At 37.5% G+C, this 19,849-nt stretch overlaps 1 protein-coding gene across 1 annotated transcript in view; it reads left to right on the forward strand.

Moving 5' to 3' along the window:
* The window catches only part of HIBADH (3-hydroxyisobutyrate dehydrogenase), a 97,445-nt gene that overhangs the window by 12,597 nt on the left and 64,999 nt on the right, over positions 1-19,849 (forward strand). The window contains exons 3-4 of the mRNA XM_024562863.3: positions 1,116-1,225; positions 3,720-3,841. Coding sequence (XP_024418631.1) covers positions 1,116-1,225; positions 3,720-3,841 — 232 coding nt within the window. The remainder of the gene's footprint in view (positions 1-1,115; positions 1,226-3,719; positions 3,842-19,849) is intronic.

Raw genomic sequence — 19,849 nt, forward strand, 5'->3', positions numbered from 1 at the left:
TTTTCAACACATGAAAAGCAGAGACTTGCCCATTCCTAAGATGCTCACATGTCACCTCATATTTCCTGGTAGAAAAATATGTCAATTTCTAGCACATAGGTCAGTAATTCTATGGAGAAATTTTCGATTACCTTCCTGCTAATCTTTTGTCTTTTTCTAAAGAGAGAGAAGGCTTTTTTAGAGAAGCTTTTGTGACAGGTGAAGTAATGGCTTCTTTCCGTTAAAGGGGACTGAGTCGAGGAGTGAGCTCCTGGTCTCTCTGACTTCTTTGGTGGCTGCCTGGCTGGCCGGGTGAACCGAGGTGTAGACACGAGAGAGAGCCGGCGGTTGGGGGTTGTGAGTGAGGGCGTGTACACTCACACAGGCCCGCACGCATGCAGAGGACAGATAGAGCAGCTTCACGGCATGTTCATGGTCATCGTGGAGGCAGGAATGAGGGTTGAAATGAGAGTGTCCCTTGATGCCCATTTGTATGTCTCCCTCGGGCATGTTTCCCGCCTGGGTCCTGGTATCCCCCACTCCCAGCCTTTGTGGTGGGACTGACCGTCAGTGCCGGGGTTGCTCCTGTCCTTGTCCTGACCTTTCCGTTTCTGAAACAGGCTGAGGGTTTTGTTGTTGTCGTTTTGTTTTTTTTTAAACAGAGATTGGAGGATTGGGCCTTGATCATTTTACTAGGGGACTTTGATGTCCATTGAAATCACTGCTGAATCTTGTAGTTTGGTTACTAGCCTCTGTTGTACTAGAATGTTTTTCTTACTCAAAGCTTCTATCAAAAAGTATGCTGTTTCAGAATCCAAGTTGGAGGAATCCATGAGAAGTGTATCTATTCCCAGGACTGTTGGGTTTCGCCCTTTCCCCCTCAACTCACTTCACACTTTTAAAAATAAACAGTAGATTTGATTCCATACAAACTACATCTGTATGTGTGTAAGGAGTGGACTCCCTTTTAGGCAGTAAGTTCTTTTTTTTTTTTTTTTTTTTTTTGTCATTTAGAAACAAGGATGAGTTTTTATTCACTGTCAGTGGTGTTGGCATGTGTAAAAAGTGGATCCTACTTGTGCTCTAGAAACTGCTTACATTTTAATTTAAATGTGCCTTTTAAATTTTTTTTAAAGGTAGTGTCTTCCCCAGCAGATGTAGCTGACAAAGCTGACAGAATTATTACAATGTTGCCCACCAGTGCTAATGCCATAGAAGCTTATTCTGGAGCAAATGGAATTCTGAAGTATGTATTTCTCAACTGTGGGTATTTTCTCATTACCATAGTTCATGAATTTCACATTTGTTGGAACTATTAAGAAATTACAATTATGTTTTTTAAAGCTTTCTGTACTATTTCCTTTTTTTAAAAGTGAATGGTGTGGTTTCTCCCTCATTGTAAAGGGTTTGTTTTTTCACTGAAGTCAAGTATGTGACTTTTGGGAATACGTTGTTGTTTTTCTTGTTTTTTTTGCTTCTGTTTCTTTCCTTTAACTCTTGCATTAAACTTAGGCTTTCATTGGTAACATGTTTAAGAGTCTTTTAAAGCCTGCATGTTAAAGTGTACAAATGTTACAAGCATAACATGGTTTATAGAAATTCAGGAAAAGGTTTCTATGAAAAATAAAACCAAACATTGGAAAGAACACCATTATTTAACATTTTATTATATAATAAAAAGTTATTGTATGTCCTCTGGGTTAGTACATCTGCAGTAAGAATTTTGAGGAGTTGGAATTAAAGGTTAGCAGTTGCTCTTTAAATAAAATATAATTTAGGTCAGAGTTTCCTACCCAGTGCCTAGCTTCCCTGGCTTCAAGAACCTTTTGGTTAATTGCTGTCTATTGCCAAGCTCTTGTGGTTATGTTAGGATGACCGTGGTTGAATTCCCAATTGAGTTTTTTGGTCTTAGTGGTTCCTGTTCCCAACTTGCTTTGTTGTTGTATTTCAACACCGAGGTAGAACGAACTGGTAGGCCCTACAGACACATGGAGGGCTAAAAAGAAAGGGTTTAATTTCATGAAGCTGTAATAATATGAAATTTGAGGTTTTGGGAAATTGAATTGCTTTGGAAAACTAACAAACCTGGAAGCAAAAGACACTTGGATATTAGGCAGAAAAGTGATAAGATAAATGTTTAGATTTCAGGGAAGGTTGAAAGACAACGCATTTTGGATGGAGCCCTCAGGCCCACGGCGTGTGTGGTCCCGAGAAGACCTGGCTGTCTCATAACCTAGTCTGTTCCGGTTACGGCCCTGCTTTACCTCTGAAGGAAAAGTTACTAAACACTTGTGTGGAGACAAGTCCTAAGTTTATTAATATCCTTTACTCAGGAATATGGTGGCCAGCCACCAGAGCAGTCTTGTGTAGGGGGTGCTTTGAAAGCGTTTGGCTTCGCATTGAACTACAATTTGCTTCTTATGGGTGGTTCTTTATTTCCCTCTGGGTCAGGATCCTTTCTCTACACCCAGTGCATGTGTAATTTTGAGATGATTTCCCATTTCTTAAAGACTTAAGATCTTACATATACCAACATCACAAAAGACTGGTAAACTTAATTCTGATTTTTAGATTGCATATAGTGAATCTTTACATATTGAGGTGATCTGTATTAGAGTGTGCTGCTTTGTTTTCCTGTGGAATATACACAGTTATTGCGTCGGGACCAGATCAATTCATATGTCGGAAATTATTATATAAGTATTTTATGTGCTATTTTTTTCTATAGGAAGATTTTTCTTTTCTTTTTTTGTAGTATTTAGCAATGATTACTTAGCAAATGATTAAAAATTTATATTCATTCAATTCTAATTTTCCAGTCGTAATTCTTATTAAATACCTTCTGGATTAGTTTATCTGTAACGAGAACCTTGGGAATTTTGGATTAAAGGTTAACCGTAATGCTTTAAACAAATTATAATTTAGGTCAGAATTTCCTAGCCGGTTAGGTTACAGATTATAAAGGAACTGTCTAGGTATATAGCCTGCACTTACAGAGCAAACGAAAACATTTTACTCTAAGATTCTATTTAATATTGATGTACAATATAATATATGAAAAGGCTGCTTCCCCTTTATAGCAAAGTATGTATGTAAATTTACCATAAAGAACAAAAAGACTGGGATTTCCAGGTCCTTTCCTATATTTCCCTTTCTCCCTGTTTGATATTTTATTTTGTCTTTAAAAAGTTAGTTATTAAAGAATACACCATCCTGAAGCAAATGGCTAAACTTCAATTGCTTATATTTATTCTACCTAGTAGTAATAAGATGGATGTGTGAAATTTACAACATAGCTTTTTGAAGACAGATCAATTATTTTTAAAAGAGACCCAATTACTTTACAAACAAAAATTAAAATTCTACCAAATACCTCTCTTAAAGTTAATAGGTATTTTAAATTGCTTAAATCTTAGCTTCTTACCTAACCTATATTATGGTTAGGGTGTATTTCATCTAAAACCAGAATTTATACCAGTTTACTAGATTATTTTGGTTTGTTTGAAAGAGTAGGTTTCCTTTGTGCTGTAATTAATCTGAAAATGAATTTGACATTTTGAATCACTTCTGAAAATGCTTTTAATACTAAAACCACCAATACTAAGACGACCTTGATATCTAGCAGCTTTTAGCAGATTCTGATTCTATAGGTAGTTGTATGAAATGTTTATTCAGCATTGTAAACTATATTTTTAAAACTCTAGTTTTTAAAAAGACTCTATTTTTATTTATTTACTTAGAAAAGTGAAGAAAGGCTCGCTATTAATAGATTCCAGTACTATTGATCCTGCGGTCTCCAAAGAATTGGCCAAAGAGGTTGAGAAGATGGGAGCAGTTTTCATGGATGCCCCTGTTTCTGGTGGTAAGTGGCAGCCAACATGCATGCACAACCCCTTCTGTCCGTCAGAAGTAGTGATGAAGGTGCTGTGGTACCAAAGATACGTCCAGTTATTTCTAGACCTGTTCCGGGGATTCTCATTTCCCTCATTAACCCTAAAAACAAACAAAATGACTTAAGTTATTTAGTGCTCTCCAAATACACTGCTTATTCTAAATTCAGATAAAAAGGTTTCACAATTTTGACAAGTTGTAAATTTTTGGTCCAGATTGCTGTTTGTGGGGATAGATCAGTTCCTTGGAAATTTGACTTTCAGAACAGATTTAAGAAATAATTTGCTTGCATAATCTTATAACTCTTAAAGAAATTGAAGAAAAAGAAAAAAAAGCATTTCATAAGGGAAACATTAGGCCCAGATTTTATAGATGAATGTTACCAAAATTTCAAGGAGCACATCTCAATTTTGTACAAACTTTTCCAGACTCTAGAAAAGGAAGAAATGCTTTCCAACTCATTCTGCAGGATCTGTATAACTCTGATACTTAAAGCAGACAGAAACATGAGAAAGAAAAGTTACAGGTCTATGTCAGAATGAATACAGAAGTGAACCTAAAGTATACTAGCAAACCGAGTCCAGCCATGTGTAAAAGAGATCAAACACTACAACCACATTTGGTTCATTTCTTATGTGTACAGATGGCTTAATATTAGAAAATTAGAAATATTTGACCCCATTAACATATTTGAAAATTATATCATCTCAGTCAGAGAATAAGCCCCACTAATAATAAGCCCCCCTAACTAGCCCCACTAATAAAATTCACAAAGCTATTATTATAACAAATACTAACGTGGGGGACTGGGTATTTTTGGAATGGCAGGGTTGTGGGTATTACGACTTTCCATAATTGCTAAATTTTCCAGAATTACTGGGTAATCAAATACGATCTGTACACACACATATAAACACATGTGCATATACACACACATACATATATATCTATAGTAGTATAGCAGTAGGTAGTGGAATAACATTTTTGTCCTAATTATATTAAACTTGATTGTAGGCTTTGGAATTAAGAAATAACAAAATGTATTTATTTAAATTAGTTTATTTTTTCATAAAGAACCTAATTGTATTATAAAGGCATCTTACATACCTTATAAAAATATATATATATATTTGAATATAGGTGGAGGTATAAATAATTGTGAGCCCCTCTGATTGTTATAATGGAATTGGTTAAGTAGGATTTAGGTGTAAAGATTTACATTGTGATGTAGCACATTTGTTTTTATTGTGATTTTTAGTTTTTTAACTTTTAATTTTATTTTTACAATTAAATTTATTGGGGTGCCATTGGTTGATGGTGATACAGGCACCGTGATCACAAAATACTAATAGGCAGTTTTAAGCTTAGAGTTGGTATGTGTGTTTTTAATACAACGGAACTAAACGGAACAATTCTTTCTCAAGTGGCTCTGTAATTGAATCTGAAAATTGGGATGATACATATGACCTTGCTGTTGATCCTCTTTTGCTTCGAGAGTATAGTCTGAAATTACCATTTGATAATGAGGGATACCAATTTGATTTTTAAATGTTATTTTAACTTTTAAAATAGAGTTGTCTTTGTGATGAAACTTTGAAATTACTCTTTTGTTCCTGTTAAACTGTTAAACCCTAGTTTGTAGTTTTAATTAGTACCAAAAAATACTAATTTATAATAGTGAATACACTTGAACCTGAACTATATTATAGGTTGAAAGCTTTGTGTAGAGATGGTTGTGATAATTTATTGTTTGACACATGATTATCATGTAATTAGTAATAGAAATATGTAATAGAAGCTTATACTTGTCTTCTCACAGTTATTTTTATATTTTTAATATAGTACATTATAAATGACTCCACTTTCTCAGTTAAAATAAAATAGAGGAAATTTTCTGTAAGTTAAATAGGCTGGTTTAAAAATGATTACTTTTTAACTAAATAAAATTCAGGAAAAGGGACCTGTGTAAAGCTTGGCTTAGACACCCGTGGTAGGCCTACAATTTTATAAAGTTCCCTATTCATCAGTCTTGAAACATGGGATATTTGAGATAATTTGAGTAAAACTCAAGTCCCCCCCCCAATTTCATCCCTCTCTCTCTATCCCACATCTGTTCCTTATCATAAGACTTTAAAATAATGCATTTACATGTATTTGTATAGGGCTGTTACAAATACAGTTGTATTCTAAAACTGTATAAATGGGAACTTCTTATTCTGTGGTTAGCATTTTAAAGAGAAGTATTTTTTGAACCCAGTGTTGATTGTGAAGATGAATTGTATAGATTTTTGAGCAAGTGATTGGTTTCTTTAGTCCAGCATTTTCCTCTACTTCCTGTTAACTATTACTTGTGGGAGTAAAATAAAAAGAATCATGACTGTATCATTTCTCCCAGGTTTAACTTGGATATTTATTGGACTCGCCCTACAGCAGGTCCTGTATACATCACCCTTATTACAAACATTACCATTTTATTTATCTAAATTTAGGGGTTTTTTTAAAGTCAAAAGCAAATGTTGCTTACACAGTTATAATTATCACCCTGAAACCTGAAATCACCCTGTGAATAACTGATACTTGTATGGTTACCACTCTGTAGGGTAGGCACTCTATAAAGTACTTCGGCACCCCTCAGCCAATTGGGTGCTCCGTTTGACGTTGTCGGACTGTGCATGCCTTCATCAAAGCTCACATTCTATTACATCAATTATACATATATATATGTAATATAGAATATGTGTATATATTAGACACACACACACACACACACATTGATTCTCTTCCTCTCGTAGAGTTTAAACTTTGTGAGCGCAGGTAGCAAGTCTTTCTTTTCCAATTGTTTTTATTCAGTGTTGAATATATATATACACCAAATACTTATAAAATATCCAAAGGTACAAAGTGTAAGTATAAAAACTAGAGCTTTGAAATTCTTGTGTGCTTCTCTCAATCTTATTTTTTTCCTCCCTAATTAGTAGAAATTGATAATCTGAATTTTGACTCATTCCCATGCTTTTCTTTATAGTTTAACCCCATATGTTTTCATCTTTAAAAATATATATTATTTATTTATTTATTTTTAGAGAGACGGGAAGGGAGGGAGAAAGAAAGTGAGAGAAACATTGATGTGTGGTTGCCTCTCGAGTGCCCTCAACTGGGGACCTATACCACAGCTCAGGCACGTGCCCTCACTGGGAATTGAACTGGGGAATTGAACCTGCTACCCTTTGGTTTGTGGGATGACGTCCAACCCGCTGAACCACACCAGTCAGGGCTACTCTGCTTTTGTGAGAGCTAGCAAGAGGCACTTCCTGTGTACTGAGACAGCCCCTCAGGTAAGCAGAAGGCAGCTCTGTAAAAAGGAAAGAAGTACTCCTTTCTCCGGACAAGTGAAGTCTGCATCGGGGTTTGTGGTTGGGCAAACCCAGTGTGGATGGGACCTCAGCATCAGCTTACCCCCTGGGCTGATGCCCTTGTGTGGTGCATAAAATGTACTCCCATTATGTGGTTGTTATGTGTAGTTCATTAATTTTAACTTCTCTACGGTATTCTATATAAATATATGATGCTTTATATACATTTGGAATCTTCTCAGTTTTTAAAGTATTACATTCTCATACAGTGTGTGGAAGTGTCTTTTTAGTTTCTGTTTTCCCAGCACAAGCCTGGAATGTAGTTGGTCTTCAATAAATGTTGAAAAACTTGGATTCAGTTCAGCTGGAAAAACAGCCACGTGCAACGCACAGGACAAGTGGTGAAATCCCCATTTTACCAGGGATAGAAGCAACACCCAGAGAAAATAAGTGACTGCCTTAAGATCATTCTGTGTGTCTGTGGCAGTTAAAGCCTACTTTCTAGTTGAAGATGAGGAGGGCTGGACTGAAGAAACCCATCACTTGCTCACGACTAAGACTATGTTTGTTTCCTGTTCTGCTGCATTAGGAGATACTCTTTGCTAAGAAGGTCTCATTTATTCTAAGGGGAAAATAAGGATTGCTAGATGGAAGGCTATCCTTTAAATTATAAGGTCATTCTTATTACTTGGCTGAAAAGAGCTAACAGTTACTGTGAGACATTGTCACGGTTATGGCCCTTAATTGCTCACATCTCTGAATCTACACTGTGTATCTACTCCTTACACCGACCTGTCCTTACACCGACCTGGGCTTAGCCATCTTACTTGCTTTGACCCGTGGTGTGTTAGCAAATGTTACACAGGGATAGACTTCAGAAGTGCTTTGTCCATTGAATCTTGCCCTCTCTTGTTGCTGGGACCACCTCCACTAGCCTGCTGGAGAGAAGGCTACACACCAAGCCCAAGTCAAGTTCCCAGGCGACTGCATCTGCGTGGGTGATCTCAGGGCTGCCCTGCAATGACCTGCCCAGCTGTGATCGTCTAAATGGCTCACCCTCAGAATTGTGAGCAAATAAAGCCACTGACTTTTTGGGCAGGTGTCACATAACAATAGGTAACTGGTAGAGCCAATGGAGTCGATCTTTTCATAATTATGTAGAAGTGTTTGTGACTTATCGTGATATGTGCTACCTGTGCTTGTTTAGTATAAGTGTTATAAACCCTTTTGGAAGGAGAATTATAATAAAAGCTGTTAGTGTAAAGGCCGACTTTAATGCCGAAGCTAAGTTGCTCAAGTATTTTGTTACTAAACCATTATGTCTGCTATACACAGGAGCCTGACTTGTATGTCTATATTTTTTTATTATAAAGGAGAATGTTTGACCATATATTACCTACCCTGTAGCTACCCTGGTGTGCTGATAGGAGATACTTTTCCAGATCTCACCAAATCTGAGCGAGATGGTAAAAATTTAATAAATGTCATTTTGGCGTTCTTGTGGACTGCTGGGGTTAAGTAGTAGGTCTACTTAGTAGTAGTAGTAGTAGTAGCTTTTTAAGTGTTTCTTGTGCTCTTAGCATTGGGTTTTTATTATTAGAAGAGACTTTACCAATAATTTAATTTGAGTCTGTTACGTTGTAGGTGACAGATTCAGGTCCAGAGAAGTTAAGTGGCTTGTCCAGGGCTCTCCAGCTTGGTAGCAGATCTAGAAGTAGAATGAATCCCGCTCTCCCAAGTCAATATAAGGTCCTTCCCCCTTTGCCAGACCTTCCCCTGAGCCCCATCCTATGGCGGCCTTCTCTCCTGTTCATAGCAGTTCCTATTGTTAACCCCACTTGGAACACTTTTATTTACTGCAGTGGCTGGTTCTCTGGCTACTGTCTTGCTAGCCGACGGGCACTGCCATGGAGAGAATCCTGTTTGGTAGTGAGGGGAGCAACTGCCGCCTTTTCCAACCCTCCAAGGCTGGCTTCTGACCTGGAAGAGGTCGGACGTTTCTGTTCCAGAGCCAGCAAAAGGGTTTGTCTGAGAAGCCATTATGCTGGAATCTGGAGAACCCCGGAGAGATCAGATCCGCCCTGTTGGGTTAACCCCAGCCTGGAATGCTTATGAACTGGCTGTTGGGAGTCTTTCGTTCTGCTGATGAGTTGGGATAGTACCAGAGTTTGTTCTTTTTGGATCCACCTGGCTGGTTAATCAAATAAACCTTCAGGAAAGAGAAGGTAAAGAGATATCTTGACATGTCTCTAGCATGTTCAGGTTTGACTAGGACAGGATCTGTTCTGAGGTATGAGGCCTCAGAGCTGAACAGCATTATACCCGAAAGCAATGGATGAGGGGCTTGTTTTGTCTGGCAAGAGTGAGGCTGTTTTCCTTGTGCTTCTGCGTTGTGTTACGCCTGCGTTTGTGCCTGTTTCTTCCACCAGACTCTGAAGATGGCCGATACCCTGTCTTGTTCATTTCTATCTCCAGTGTATGTCCCCTGGCAGGCATTTAATAAAGTAAGGTTGGCTGAGTACAGGATCTTTTTATTTTTTAAATTCACAATTAATGTTAAATATTTTGAGCCTTCCCTGCAGTTATTTCTCCTTTCCAGGCTGTTCTCCAGGTTATCTTGAGACTATCGTCTTCTCTCTCAAGTTAAACTAAGTAACTGCCTCTATGTTGTAAAACCCATCAGTCAGATAGTAAGTATTTACCGTGTTCAAAATGTTACCTTTTATTATTGGATGCTATTGGGAAGTATGATTATGATCAAGGTCTTGATATTAGGATAAAAGAAGTAGAATAATAAATATTCAAAACAACTTGAAGAGGAAGTCCTTACATTAGAAATTTAGAGTTTAGGAGAAGAAAATGATTTGAGAATATTTACAAAATGCAAAATAATGCGGTACAGCAGTATTCCCAGTACCTAGAAAGGGAATGCTTCGTTAATAGTTCGATCACAGCAACGTGCTAGGCAGCATAGGGAAACACATTCCGTCCTCTCTGGGTGGCTTTCCTACTTACTTTGACTCTTATCTCCTAGTCACCTTTATGGATACTTAAAGACAGGGTATAACACCAGATTTGATTTATACAGAAGGGTTTTTAGTTCTGGAAATAAAAAATTTATGTTAAAGATCAACTGGAAATCTCATAGATGACATATGAGGTCTGTCCAGAATATATCCAGCCATGTAATAACAATACAGACCTTTTTTGATAGAACACACAAGAAACATTGTACATGGGACAGTGACGCCTCAGTCCCCTTCAAAGTAGGCACCTTGGGACCTCACACAGTTTTCCTAATCGCCATCAGCTGCCCTGTCCGATTTTCCTGATTCTCTTCGGCAGTCTGAAATCTCTTCCCTTTCGAAGGTGATTTTAGTTTTGGGAAAAGACTGAGGTCTCAGGGCACCAAATCTGGGCTGTAGAGGGCTGAGTCACCTGGGTGATTCGATGTTTTGCCAAAAAACTGCACTAGACATGATGCATGAGCAGGCCCATTGTCATGATGAAGCTGCCAATCATCACTGGCCCATAACTGCAGCCTTCTGAGTCATCTGACTAGTTTCTGCGAAGTAATGTTCAAGCTTAATGCAAATTATGAGGCAGATTCATTTCTCTACTTGCTTAGTCATTGTGAGTATGACGGCCACACAGTACACAGGCTCACTCAACAGTATCTACCGCCCCCACTGACTAACACAGTGAAGTCGTCATTGTTCACGCATTTGCTTTCCAGTCCACTCTCCTTGGCTGCCAGGTTACATTGATGTCATGCCAACTATTCTTGTTATATTAACAATGGCTGGACTTTTTCCAGGCAGACCTTATATATCTGAGGGTAACCAATGGAATTTGGAGTGAGCTATGAAAGCCCTTTTGTAAATATTCTTTAAGCAAGGAAGAAAGGTAGTTGGTTAGTTCATATAATTCTCTTATCACATTTAGTTTCATTTTTTGTTGTTCTGTTAATAAATTAAAAGAAGTTCACTTGAATATTAAAGAGAGCCTGGAACTTTCAGAGAGAGAAGGGAACTCTGAAAATTAAGGTTTTCATTGTTTTTTCACTGAAATGTCTTATACCTAAAGCTGTTATATTTATATAATTCTTATGAGATTATTTAGTGTTTTCTAATTATACACTCTCATGTGTTTTGCTTGACAGCACCTTGATTGCAAGAGGCATGCTTTCTCCTTCGTTTCAGGCAGTGAGCAGATGCTGAGTACTTCGTATGAGCTAGACGTTCTGGGCACTAGACTTGTGCCTTCAAGGATAGTCAGAGTCTTTCCTCCTAGAGCTCACGATCTGGTAGAAATAGGATACACAAGTAAAAAAATAGTGCTATGTGATAAGTGCTGTGAAGGAAAAAGAAGACAGAGTAAGTCACTAAGGAGACAGACACTGAGGGGAGGCCGTTTGACCTAGAGGGGACGGGATGCTCCTCCGGGAAGTGACGCATAAGCAGAGACCGGAGTGCTCAGGGCGAGGGGAGGTGCTGCAGTGGAGGGAGTGGCTCTGAGACGTTGAACAGGCTTAGTGTGTTTGTGGAACATTTATCTGTGTACCACCAGGACGCAGCAGTTTCGCTCAGAGTTGGTTAATCGAGTCAACCAAACATTAACTCCCCATAAGTTTAAAATCATGCTTTCGTTGAACAGTCTGTGGTCGTCAAAGTAAAGCTGACTGGGCTTTTTGTAAGTTAGCCCAGGACACGGCCTCCTAAGTGTTGCCCTAATTTATTTGTCCTGTGTATGTCACACCTTTATAGAAATTATAATCATTCTTTAATGTCAGGTGTTGTTCCGTTGCACCAGTTTGGATATGCGCATTTTTTTAAAGGTGTGGAAAGGTGGTGTTACCACAGGGCTAGCTTCAATTTGATCAGCTCTGTTGTATAATGAATGCGAGACATCAAGCAGATTAAAAACTATTGTTTGTGACTAATGACCAGTACTGTTCAGTCTGCTCTCAGGGCATGGTGACAGCACTTAACTGTGCTTGAATAATTTGAATAATTGAAGAATAAATGCACCGATTGCCTAGTGTCTGGAGATTTGCATGGAGACCTAGAGTCGAAGTGGCCCTTGCGGTCAGCCCAAGGCTTTCTGTGCTGGCAGGCCTCATTGACTGGCTAAACTGTATCGTTCCAGTTAGGGTTTAACATCAAAATTAAATAATTGAACTTGTGTGTATGTGTTTGTTTAACGGTTCCCTACCAGGAAACCAGATTTTATACTCTGCTTGGCTGGGTTGCATTTTAGTAATTTGTTTGAGGTATTCTTAGAACATGGAGTAGTAATCACAAAACCTATTAAGGAGTTTCTCTTAGAGTGCAAGACTTGCTTGCTAAATTCTTCAATGAAAGCCCCATATAGACCCCCATTATTGTTTTTCAAATCCAGTGTGCAGTCTTGGCCTTTACTGCTCACCAGACTGGATACCTACTGTTTTTCCATTAGATCTGTATCTAATTTATGGTAAAGGGACCACAAAAACAAAAATTATTTCTATTTTGGCACCTAACACCATTATAGTTAAGGGTCTGTTGGCATTTCCATTAAAACATTTTCTTAGAGAGGTTTATAACTTGGCACTTTTACTTGGCTTTGGGCCGAAACATTGCTATTTCTGTCCAAAAGCAAATTCTTTGACCAAATTTCATAACTCAATGTGCTGTGGTTTATAATGTGTGGAGGGGGAAGGGCTGTCACAATAGGTCTTTGATGCTTTCTAAAGCTGTCTGATTACAAAGTTGTATTGTGTGTGGTGTTTATTCTGGCATTTTAGGCTTTCCTCAGTTTGATTTTTTTGAATATTTTGAAGTAAGTTGGTTAACATGATATAATTTCATGGGTTTGTCCCTTAAAAGAATTGTACTACTATGATTATTTTTTTAATTCTTTTTGAGTTACCGACTTCTATTATTTATTGTCAAATTTAAAGTGCTTCGTGGTATTGACTTTTGTATGAGAGACTTGAATTAATCTCAGAAATGAGTAAATAAGCCTCTGCTTGGTCCAATTTGGAGGTATTTAAAGCTTTAATGAAAGACAAATATCATATGATTTCACTTATATGTGGAATCTAAAGAACAATATAAATGAACAAACAAAACAGAAACAGACTCAGATACAGAGAACAGACTGATGGTTGCCAGAGAGGAGGGTGATTGGGGAATTAGGTGAAAAAGGTGAAGGGATTAAGAAGCACAATTTCGGCCCTGGCTGCTGTGGCTCAGTGGATTGAGCACCAGCCTGTGAACTGAAATGTTACCAGTTCGATTCCCAGTCAGGGCACGTGCCTGGGTTGCCAGCCGGGCCCCCAGTTGGCAGTGTGCAAGAGGCAGCTGATCAATGTATCTCTCATTCATTGATGTTTTTCTTCTTCCCTTCCCTTCTCGCTAAAAATAAATAAAGTAAAATCATTTAAAAAATAAATAAATAAACATAAAAAAGAAGGAAGCACAAGTTGGGCCCTGGCCTGGTGGCTCAATTGGTTGAAATGTCCTTTTACACCAAAAGGTTGCAGGTTCGATCCCCACTCAGGTTGCAGGATGTCTCTCTCTGTCTCTCTGTCTCTCCGCCACACCCCCTCACCCTGCCTTTCCTCTTTCTAAAATCAATAAACATATCCTTGGATGAGGATTTTAAAAAAAGAAAAGAAGTACAAATTGATAGTTACAAAATAGCTGTGGGGATGTAAAGTACAGCACAGGGGAATACAGTCAACGATAATGTAATAATGTATAGTGCCAGGTGGAAACTGAAAATATCAGGGGGAACACTTTGTAAAGTATATGATTGTGTAACCACTCTGCTGTACATGTGGAACCAATACAAAATAATATTGAATGCAAACTGTAATTGAAAAATAAAAAATAAAGCTCTAGTAACTGAAATAATTAAAAAATTTTTAACTTTGTTTGATGGGCAAATGCATTTCCTTAGAAATGACTTAAGACTCATCAATACTGATACACTAGAAATGGGTTACATATGTTAGCCATTTACATTCTCCACAATTTCACAGGCATATCCTGAAGATACTGTAGGTTCAGCCCCAGACCACCACGGTAAAGCGAGTCCGTCTTTTCGCTGGTGGAGGGTCTTACCTTCAGTTAGTAAAAAACGCAGCATCTGTGGAGCACAGAAAGCACAGCGCAGTGAAACGAGACATGCCTGTACTTGCTACCCTGTATCCGCTAGGTATCCTTTTTTGTCCCTGGAGGATCCCTTTTCCCTGGGGTTTTCTCCAGTTTGCACAAGTAGTTCAGAAATGTTTGGTAAACAAATTACAAAGATTTCTTTGAAATTAGTCCCAGAGAAGAGGTGCCCATAAAAACCCCGTTTACATTCTTTGGCATGCCTCAGACTCCTGTACAGCAGAGTCCCGGACAAGAGCCCCTATATAATGTGTTAATGAGTTCTTAACACACTGAGGGAAGACTGCTGACTCACTGCCCAAGATAACATCGTTGAGGCCGCTTTAATAATTTGTGTCCTAAGAAAATAAAAGAATGTGTTAGAGAAGGCAAGGTGCTCCCTTCACTATGTTTTGTATTATTGTCATCATTTATTGTTAGTAGTATCGCCAACAACCTACTTTATTTCTAAGAATTCGCTTTCTTGCAGTTTGCAAATTCCTTCATTTCCAAATCTGCAGGTGAGATTTTAATTGCATGGCAATTTCCAGTCAAGTAACCATTACCAGGGCTGCTCTTGCCAGGCTTTGTCCTGTGGTGGAGGGAGGGACACTGTGTTCTCTTCACGTGCTATGTTGGAAAGTGCATGGGTAAGGCAGGGGTCCTGCCTGAAGTAATCCCAGGGTATTTTTAATGTTTTTTAATTGCCATTCAGGATGTAAGTCAGACCAGACACACTTGGGTCTGGTGACTAGTTCATGACTGCCTCGTGGTGTTTATATGAAGGTGAAGTAGATTTAGTAAATAGATCTGAAGCTATTACTAATATAGAATTTATTTTTCACTAACATCAGTCGATTCCTAAGCAGTGTGAAATGAGTACCAGTGTACCTTAGGAGTTCTATTACTTTATTTTGTTTTGCCTGTGATCCTGGACAGCATGGTGGGCGGGGGAAGGGGGACGGTGCAGAGCAAATGGAGTTAAGAATTTGACAGGGGCCTTGATCAAACCATTGTCAGACTCATTGCCGTTTCTAGATATCTGATGTTCTTAAAGATGGTTTGATGACATTAGCAGATGAAAAATATGTTGAGTTTAGATTCTTCTCTGCGTATACTTGCCATATGATTCTATTTTGTTTGCATTACTTTGGGTGTTTTGGCTGTGAGGACTTTAAATTTACATGTACATTTCACCATAGTCCTCCTCCGCCCTCCCGTCATGGCGAGGCCAGTGAAGGTGTGCTGGGCGACGTGCCTTCTCCTTCTGCCTTGAAGTGATGATAACTTGACCTGAAAGTAGAGGGTTTCTGTTGCTGTTTGCTGTTCAGCTTAAACTACTTTCCAGCAATAGGAGAGATGTGGACTCTTTTAGAAGAGCATTAAGAACTTTATGATTTGTTCCTGATCATCTTCTTTTATTGAGTTGTTGACCATTAGGTATAGTCATGTTTTCCACTGTGGTCTCTAAGACAGCATTGTTCTTAAGGAGTTTTTTTTTCTTAATTAAAATTAAACAATACAAGGCATATAAATAATTTTATCATTAATTATACTTCATTTCCCCTAATTCTTGTGTGTGGGTAATACATATTCTCAAGTGGCCAAACATTTGTAATGTACTGTGCACATATATTAAAAGAGTAGAAAAAATAGTCTTGGCAGACACCAAAATAATTGGCTTTTCCAGCCAAGATGGGTTTGTAAAACATTCTGAAATTTAAGAAGTGGGAGGGAAAGAATTTTTCTTTGCATTAATGTCATATTTTATTAATCCTTTACCTTACGCTATAAAAATTTTCTGCAGCATTTTTTATTGGAGAAGCAGCTAGAGGAAGAAGGGTAGTTGATTTATTGCAATTGTCAAATAGCTGCAAACCTTCAGATAGTTAAAAAGAATTATTTTGACTTAAAATCCTGAGTACAGACAAGATTTTTTTTTCCTAAATGTCAGTGATAATTTTGAGAAAGGAATAAGAACAACAGCATAATTCTGGCTTTTGAGATCTGTAATCTTTAGTAGCAAACTTTTAAAAACAGCATTTGGAAATATTTGATGGTATCTCATGGTCTGTGATTGGGCTGTACTTTTATATTCTTATTAGTACCCGTATAAAATCAACAGCTTTTCATGATTGGGCATTTACATCTTAAATCTTGCACACTGCCCTGTTAGGAAATAGACCGAGCAATACTGGTTATTTTGAAGTTAATAGGAGTAATCTATATTTGATCAGAAGTTATTTTCTGTAACATTCAAGGGCTAGCGGATGAGGGGAAAGAGGGAAGGGGAGGGAGAGGGCAGGAGCATTCTAGGGGAATAAGAGAGATTACATTATCCTTTTCCATTTTAGCTAGTAGTTTGGAGTAAAACTGTAAAGTTAAACTTTTTGGAATTGTTACTGCCCCAAGTGGGAATATAAACTATATTGAACAAAATTTATTTAGCCTGTTAAAAAGTCAACCTAAAATTGTAGTTAATTAGCTTACATTATTACATCACTTCTAGTAGAGTCTCAAACTGGTACCAAGTAAGGGGAGCTTTATCGTATCAGGTGAGCTGACTGCTACCCATATGGAGCTTTAAGATAATGATGAGTTTAAATTTCCTCTTAGAGCTAAGTGAGAATAAAACTGGAGGCAATAAATACTCTTGGCCAAAGCCATTAAATGAAAAAGCTGGGAATTCTCCAGCTCTTGACTTAAATTGTTTGTTTATCAGCTGGCGCCTAGTCTGGAGTCAAGAACTGGAGATTTCTATCTGTGACAGAACTTTGAAACTCTTGCAGGACACTTTCATTTCAACTTAAGGTAACTTGAGTTTATAGCTTTGGCTTTAAAGATTACTAATGATTTACTCATTTCCTTACCATTTAACCAGAGTGGACTTTTTCCCAGGAAGGGATCTGTGTTTATTTAGGGCCTTTGTCTGCGGAGGGATTAAAAGGCAGCCCACCAGCATTGTGAACTTGATGGTAATAAAAGGTCACCAAAACACACCATAAAAACATTCTTACCATGGAATTAATTATACAGTGTAATTTTACAAAGCAGCTCGGTTACTCCATCCTTACCTTCTCCCCCATTCTTAAACATTTCATCTTAAAAATTAAAGCTTTGGGACAGTGTAGGTTTTTGAAAAAAAAAAATTTTGCTTCTTTCTTGATGTTTTAAACACTGTGGAATTGTCACCTGCAGTAAATCGTGTAAAATTTTTAAAGTTTTAAAATTAAAGTGATCATTTATGGTTTCAACTCTGGGACGAATAACTTGTTTGGGGGGGAGGGCAGAGTAATCAAAAAGGTCGGTCGGATTTCATGGAATCACTACAGTTCTAAAAGCCTAACCTCCTTAGGAGTGTTCTCTGTGCCACCAGATGGCATCACATCCAAACCTGCTTGTGATGAAGGGAGGAGAGGTCCTAATACTTTCTCTAGGTTTTGCTTTTGAAGTTCGCTTAAAAATACCATCTGCATCAAGGTTGATTAAATGTCTCCAAAGAACTGAAAAGATTTCTGAACTCCGCGAATATTTGCTTTTAGGTGGTTAATATTGCACAGAAATGAAAGTAAATTAAAATGTTGAAACATTTTCAGAGGGTAGCTTCTTTGTTTGTTTGTAAATGGATATTTAACAGTTGGTTGTTTTGTTTTGTTTTACTTGTTTAAACACTCCTGAGAGGATCCTGCCTACGAAAACACAAATGTTGCAAAAACCCCTCCGTGTTTGCACGCCCCAATACACACACACACACACACACACACAACCCCCCCCACCCTTATAAAAAAAGTGTCAGCAGGTTTTGCTGTATGGGAATTTTTAAAAAGAGGGAAAGACCTCTGAAAGGTGCAAGTTGGTCCTTTCACAAGCACAGCTATGATTCATTAGGCAGTTCATGTTCGTGTCTCAAGAGTTGTTTTTGGGAAAGTAAATTCCTGCAGTTTCCTGTCCTGGTTTTGAGAGAGTGAGTCTCTTCAGTCTTTTGAATTAACTCATTTTAAGAAAGTAATATGTAAAAGCAAATAATAAATAGACTATAAATTTTATAAAAGTTAAGGTTATTTTCATTAAAATACGTGTTTTATTTTTATAAACCCATGTGTGTTAATAAACGTCAGAAACAATTAAATTATTTAATACAGTTCTCTAGATGCTATGACATGTTGTCAGAATAAATAAGGTTCATTGTACATTCTATTGATTTTTATCTTTTTAAAAAATGTATTCACCGTACGGAGAGACGTTTCATGCTTAGCTTTGATCATTTATCAAAAAGCTTTATGAAATGTTACTCATTTTATACTCAAGCCTCTTCTCTGAGATTTCATAGTGTGTACAACCTGCTTGAGAAATGTATATGTTTTCAAAGAAAGTGTTTGACCTCCCACCTTGATGTCCCTGCTTTCAAACACACACACCTCCCCCCCCCACCTCTCCCCTTCCCTCTATTTTGCATAACTTGATTGGAATGTGTGTTGTACTAAAACTAAACAAGCAAACTTCAGTATTGCAAAGAAAGAACTTTGTTTTAAGAATTATAGAAAGTTCACATTTGTAAGTAGTCTAGACAAAGGTGCTCATGACATTTGACTCTTGAATATTTTAGTTTTGAACTTGATACAACAGTCTGCCTCTCAGCTTTGTTGTGTGCTGATATTTCTGCTTATTTAACATCAAAAAGCTGTATTGGTTTCTCTTTATAGATTGTGCCTGTGTTCTGGAGTTGCCCCCTGCTGCCTACGAATTGCTTCTTGGCTTGTTTTGTTAGAACATCTCACCAGGGTTTTTGTAGCCAGCATTGAAAAAAAAAATAGAATTTGATACAATAGGATTAATAAAAATTACACTGACTATTCATAATTATAATTAAATAAGTCTCCTAGCTCAGCATATCAGTTTTATATAGTAAGAGCAAACACATACAAATCTTATGTAATAATATGCATATATATATATATATATATACACACACACATATATAATTGCCTACAATGATTGTCTTTCTAGTTATTTCTATAATAATAAGTGACTTTTTTGCTGAAACTCCAGAAATCTACTTTTTTGTTAAAAAAGTAATAGTCAAGAAAATCCTTTCTCGTTTGGGTGTAGGTAGTTTAGTAATGAAGGATTTAGAATTTGGCTTCTCTCACTGTTAGTTGGAAATAGTATTGGTGTAAGTGAGTGTTGCCATAGGAACCTCCACATACATATAAAAGGCAAGACTGTCTAAGTGGAGGAGGAGGGGCTATGTACCAAAATACCAGGGGCCTAAATGATCTATTTTATGTATGTGTTGGGGTGTAGGGGAAGCTGTGATGGAAGGGAAGGGAAAGTAGTACAAAAAGTAAATGTTAAAAGTTAAAACTGTGTACTGATACTTCTGGGATCTTGTAGGGGGAAATGTTTTTTGAAAAATTTGAAATGTGATTCTTTTTTTAAAAAGTTTTATTGTTATTCAATTACAGTTGTATGCCTTTTCTCCCCATC

Source organism: Desmodus rotundus, chromosome 6 (assembly GCF_022682495.2).
Source record: "Desmodus rotundus isolate HL8 chromosome 6, HLdesRot8A.1, whole genome shotgun sequence".
NCBI lineage: Eukaryota > Metazoa > Chordata > Mammalia > Chiroptera > Phyllostomidae > Desmodus > Desmodus rotundus.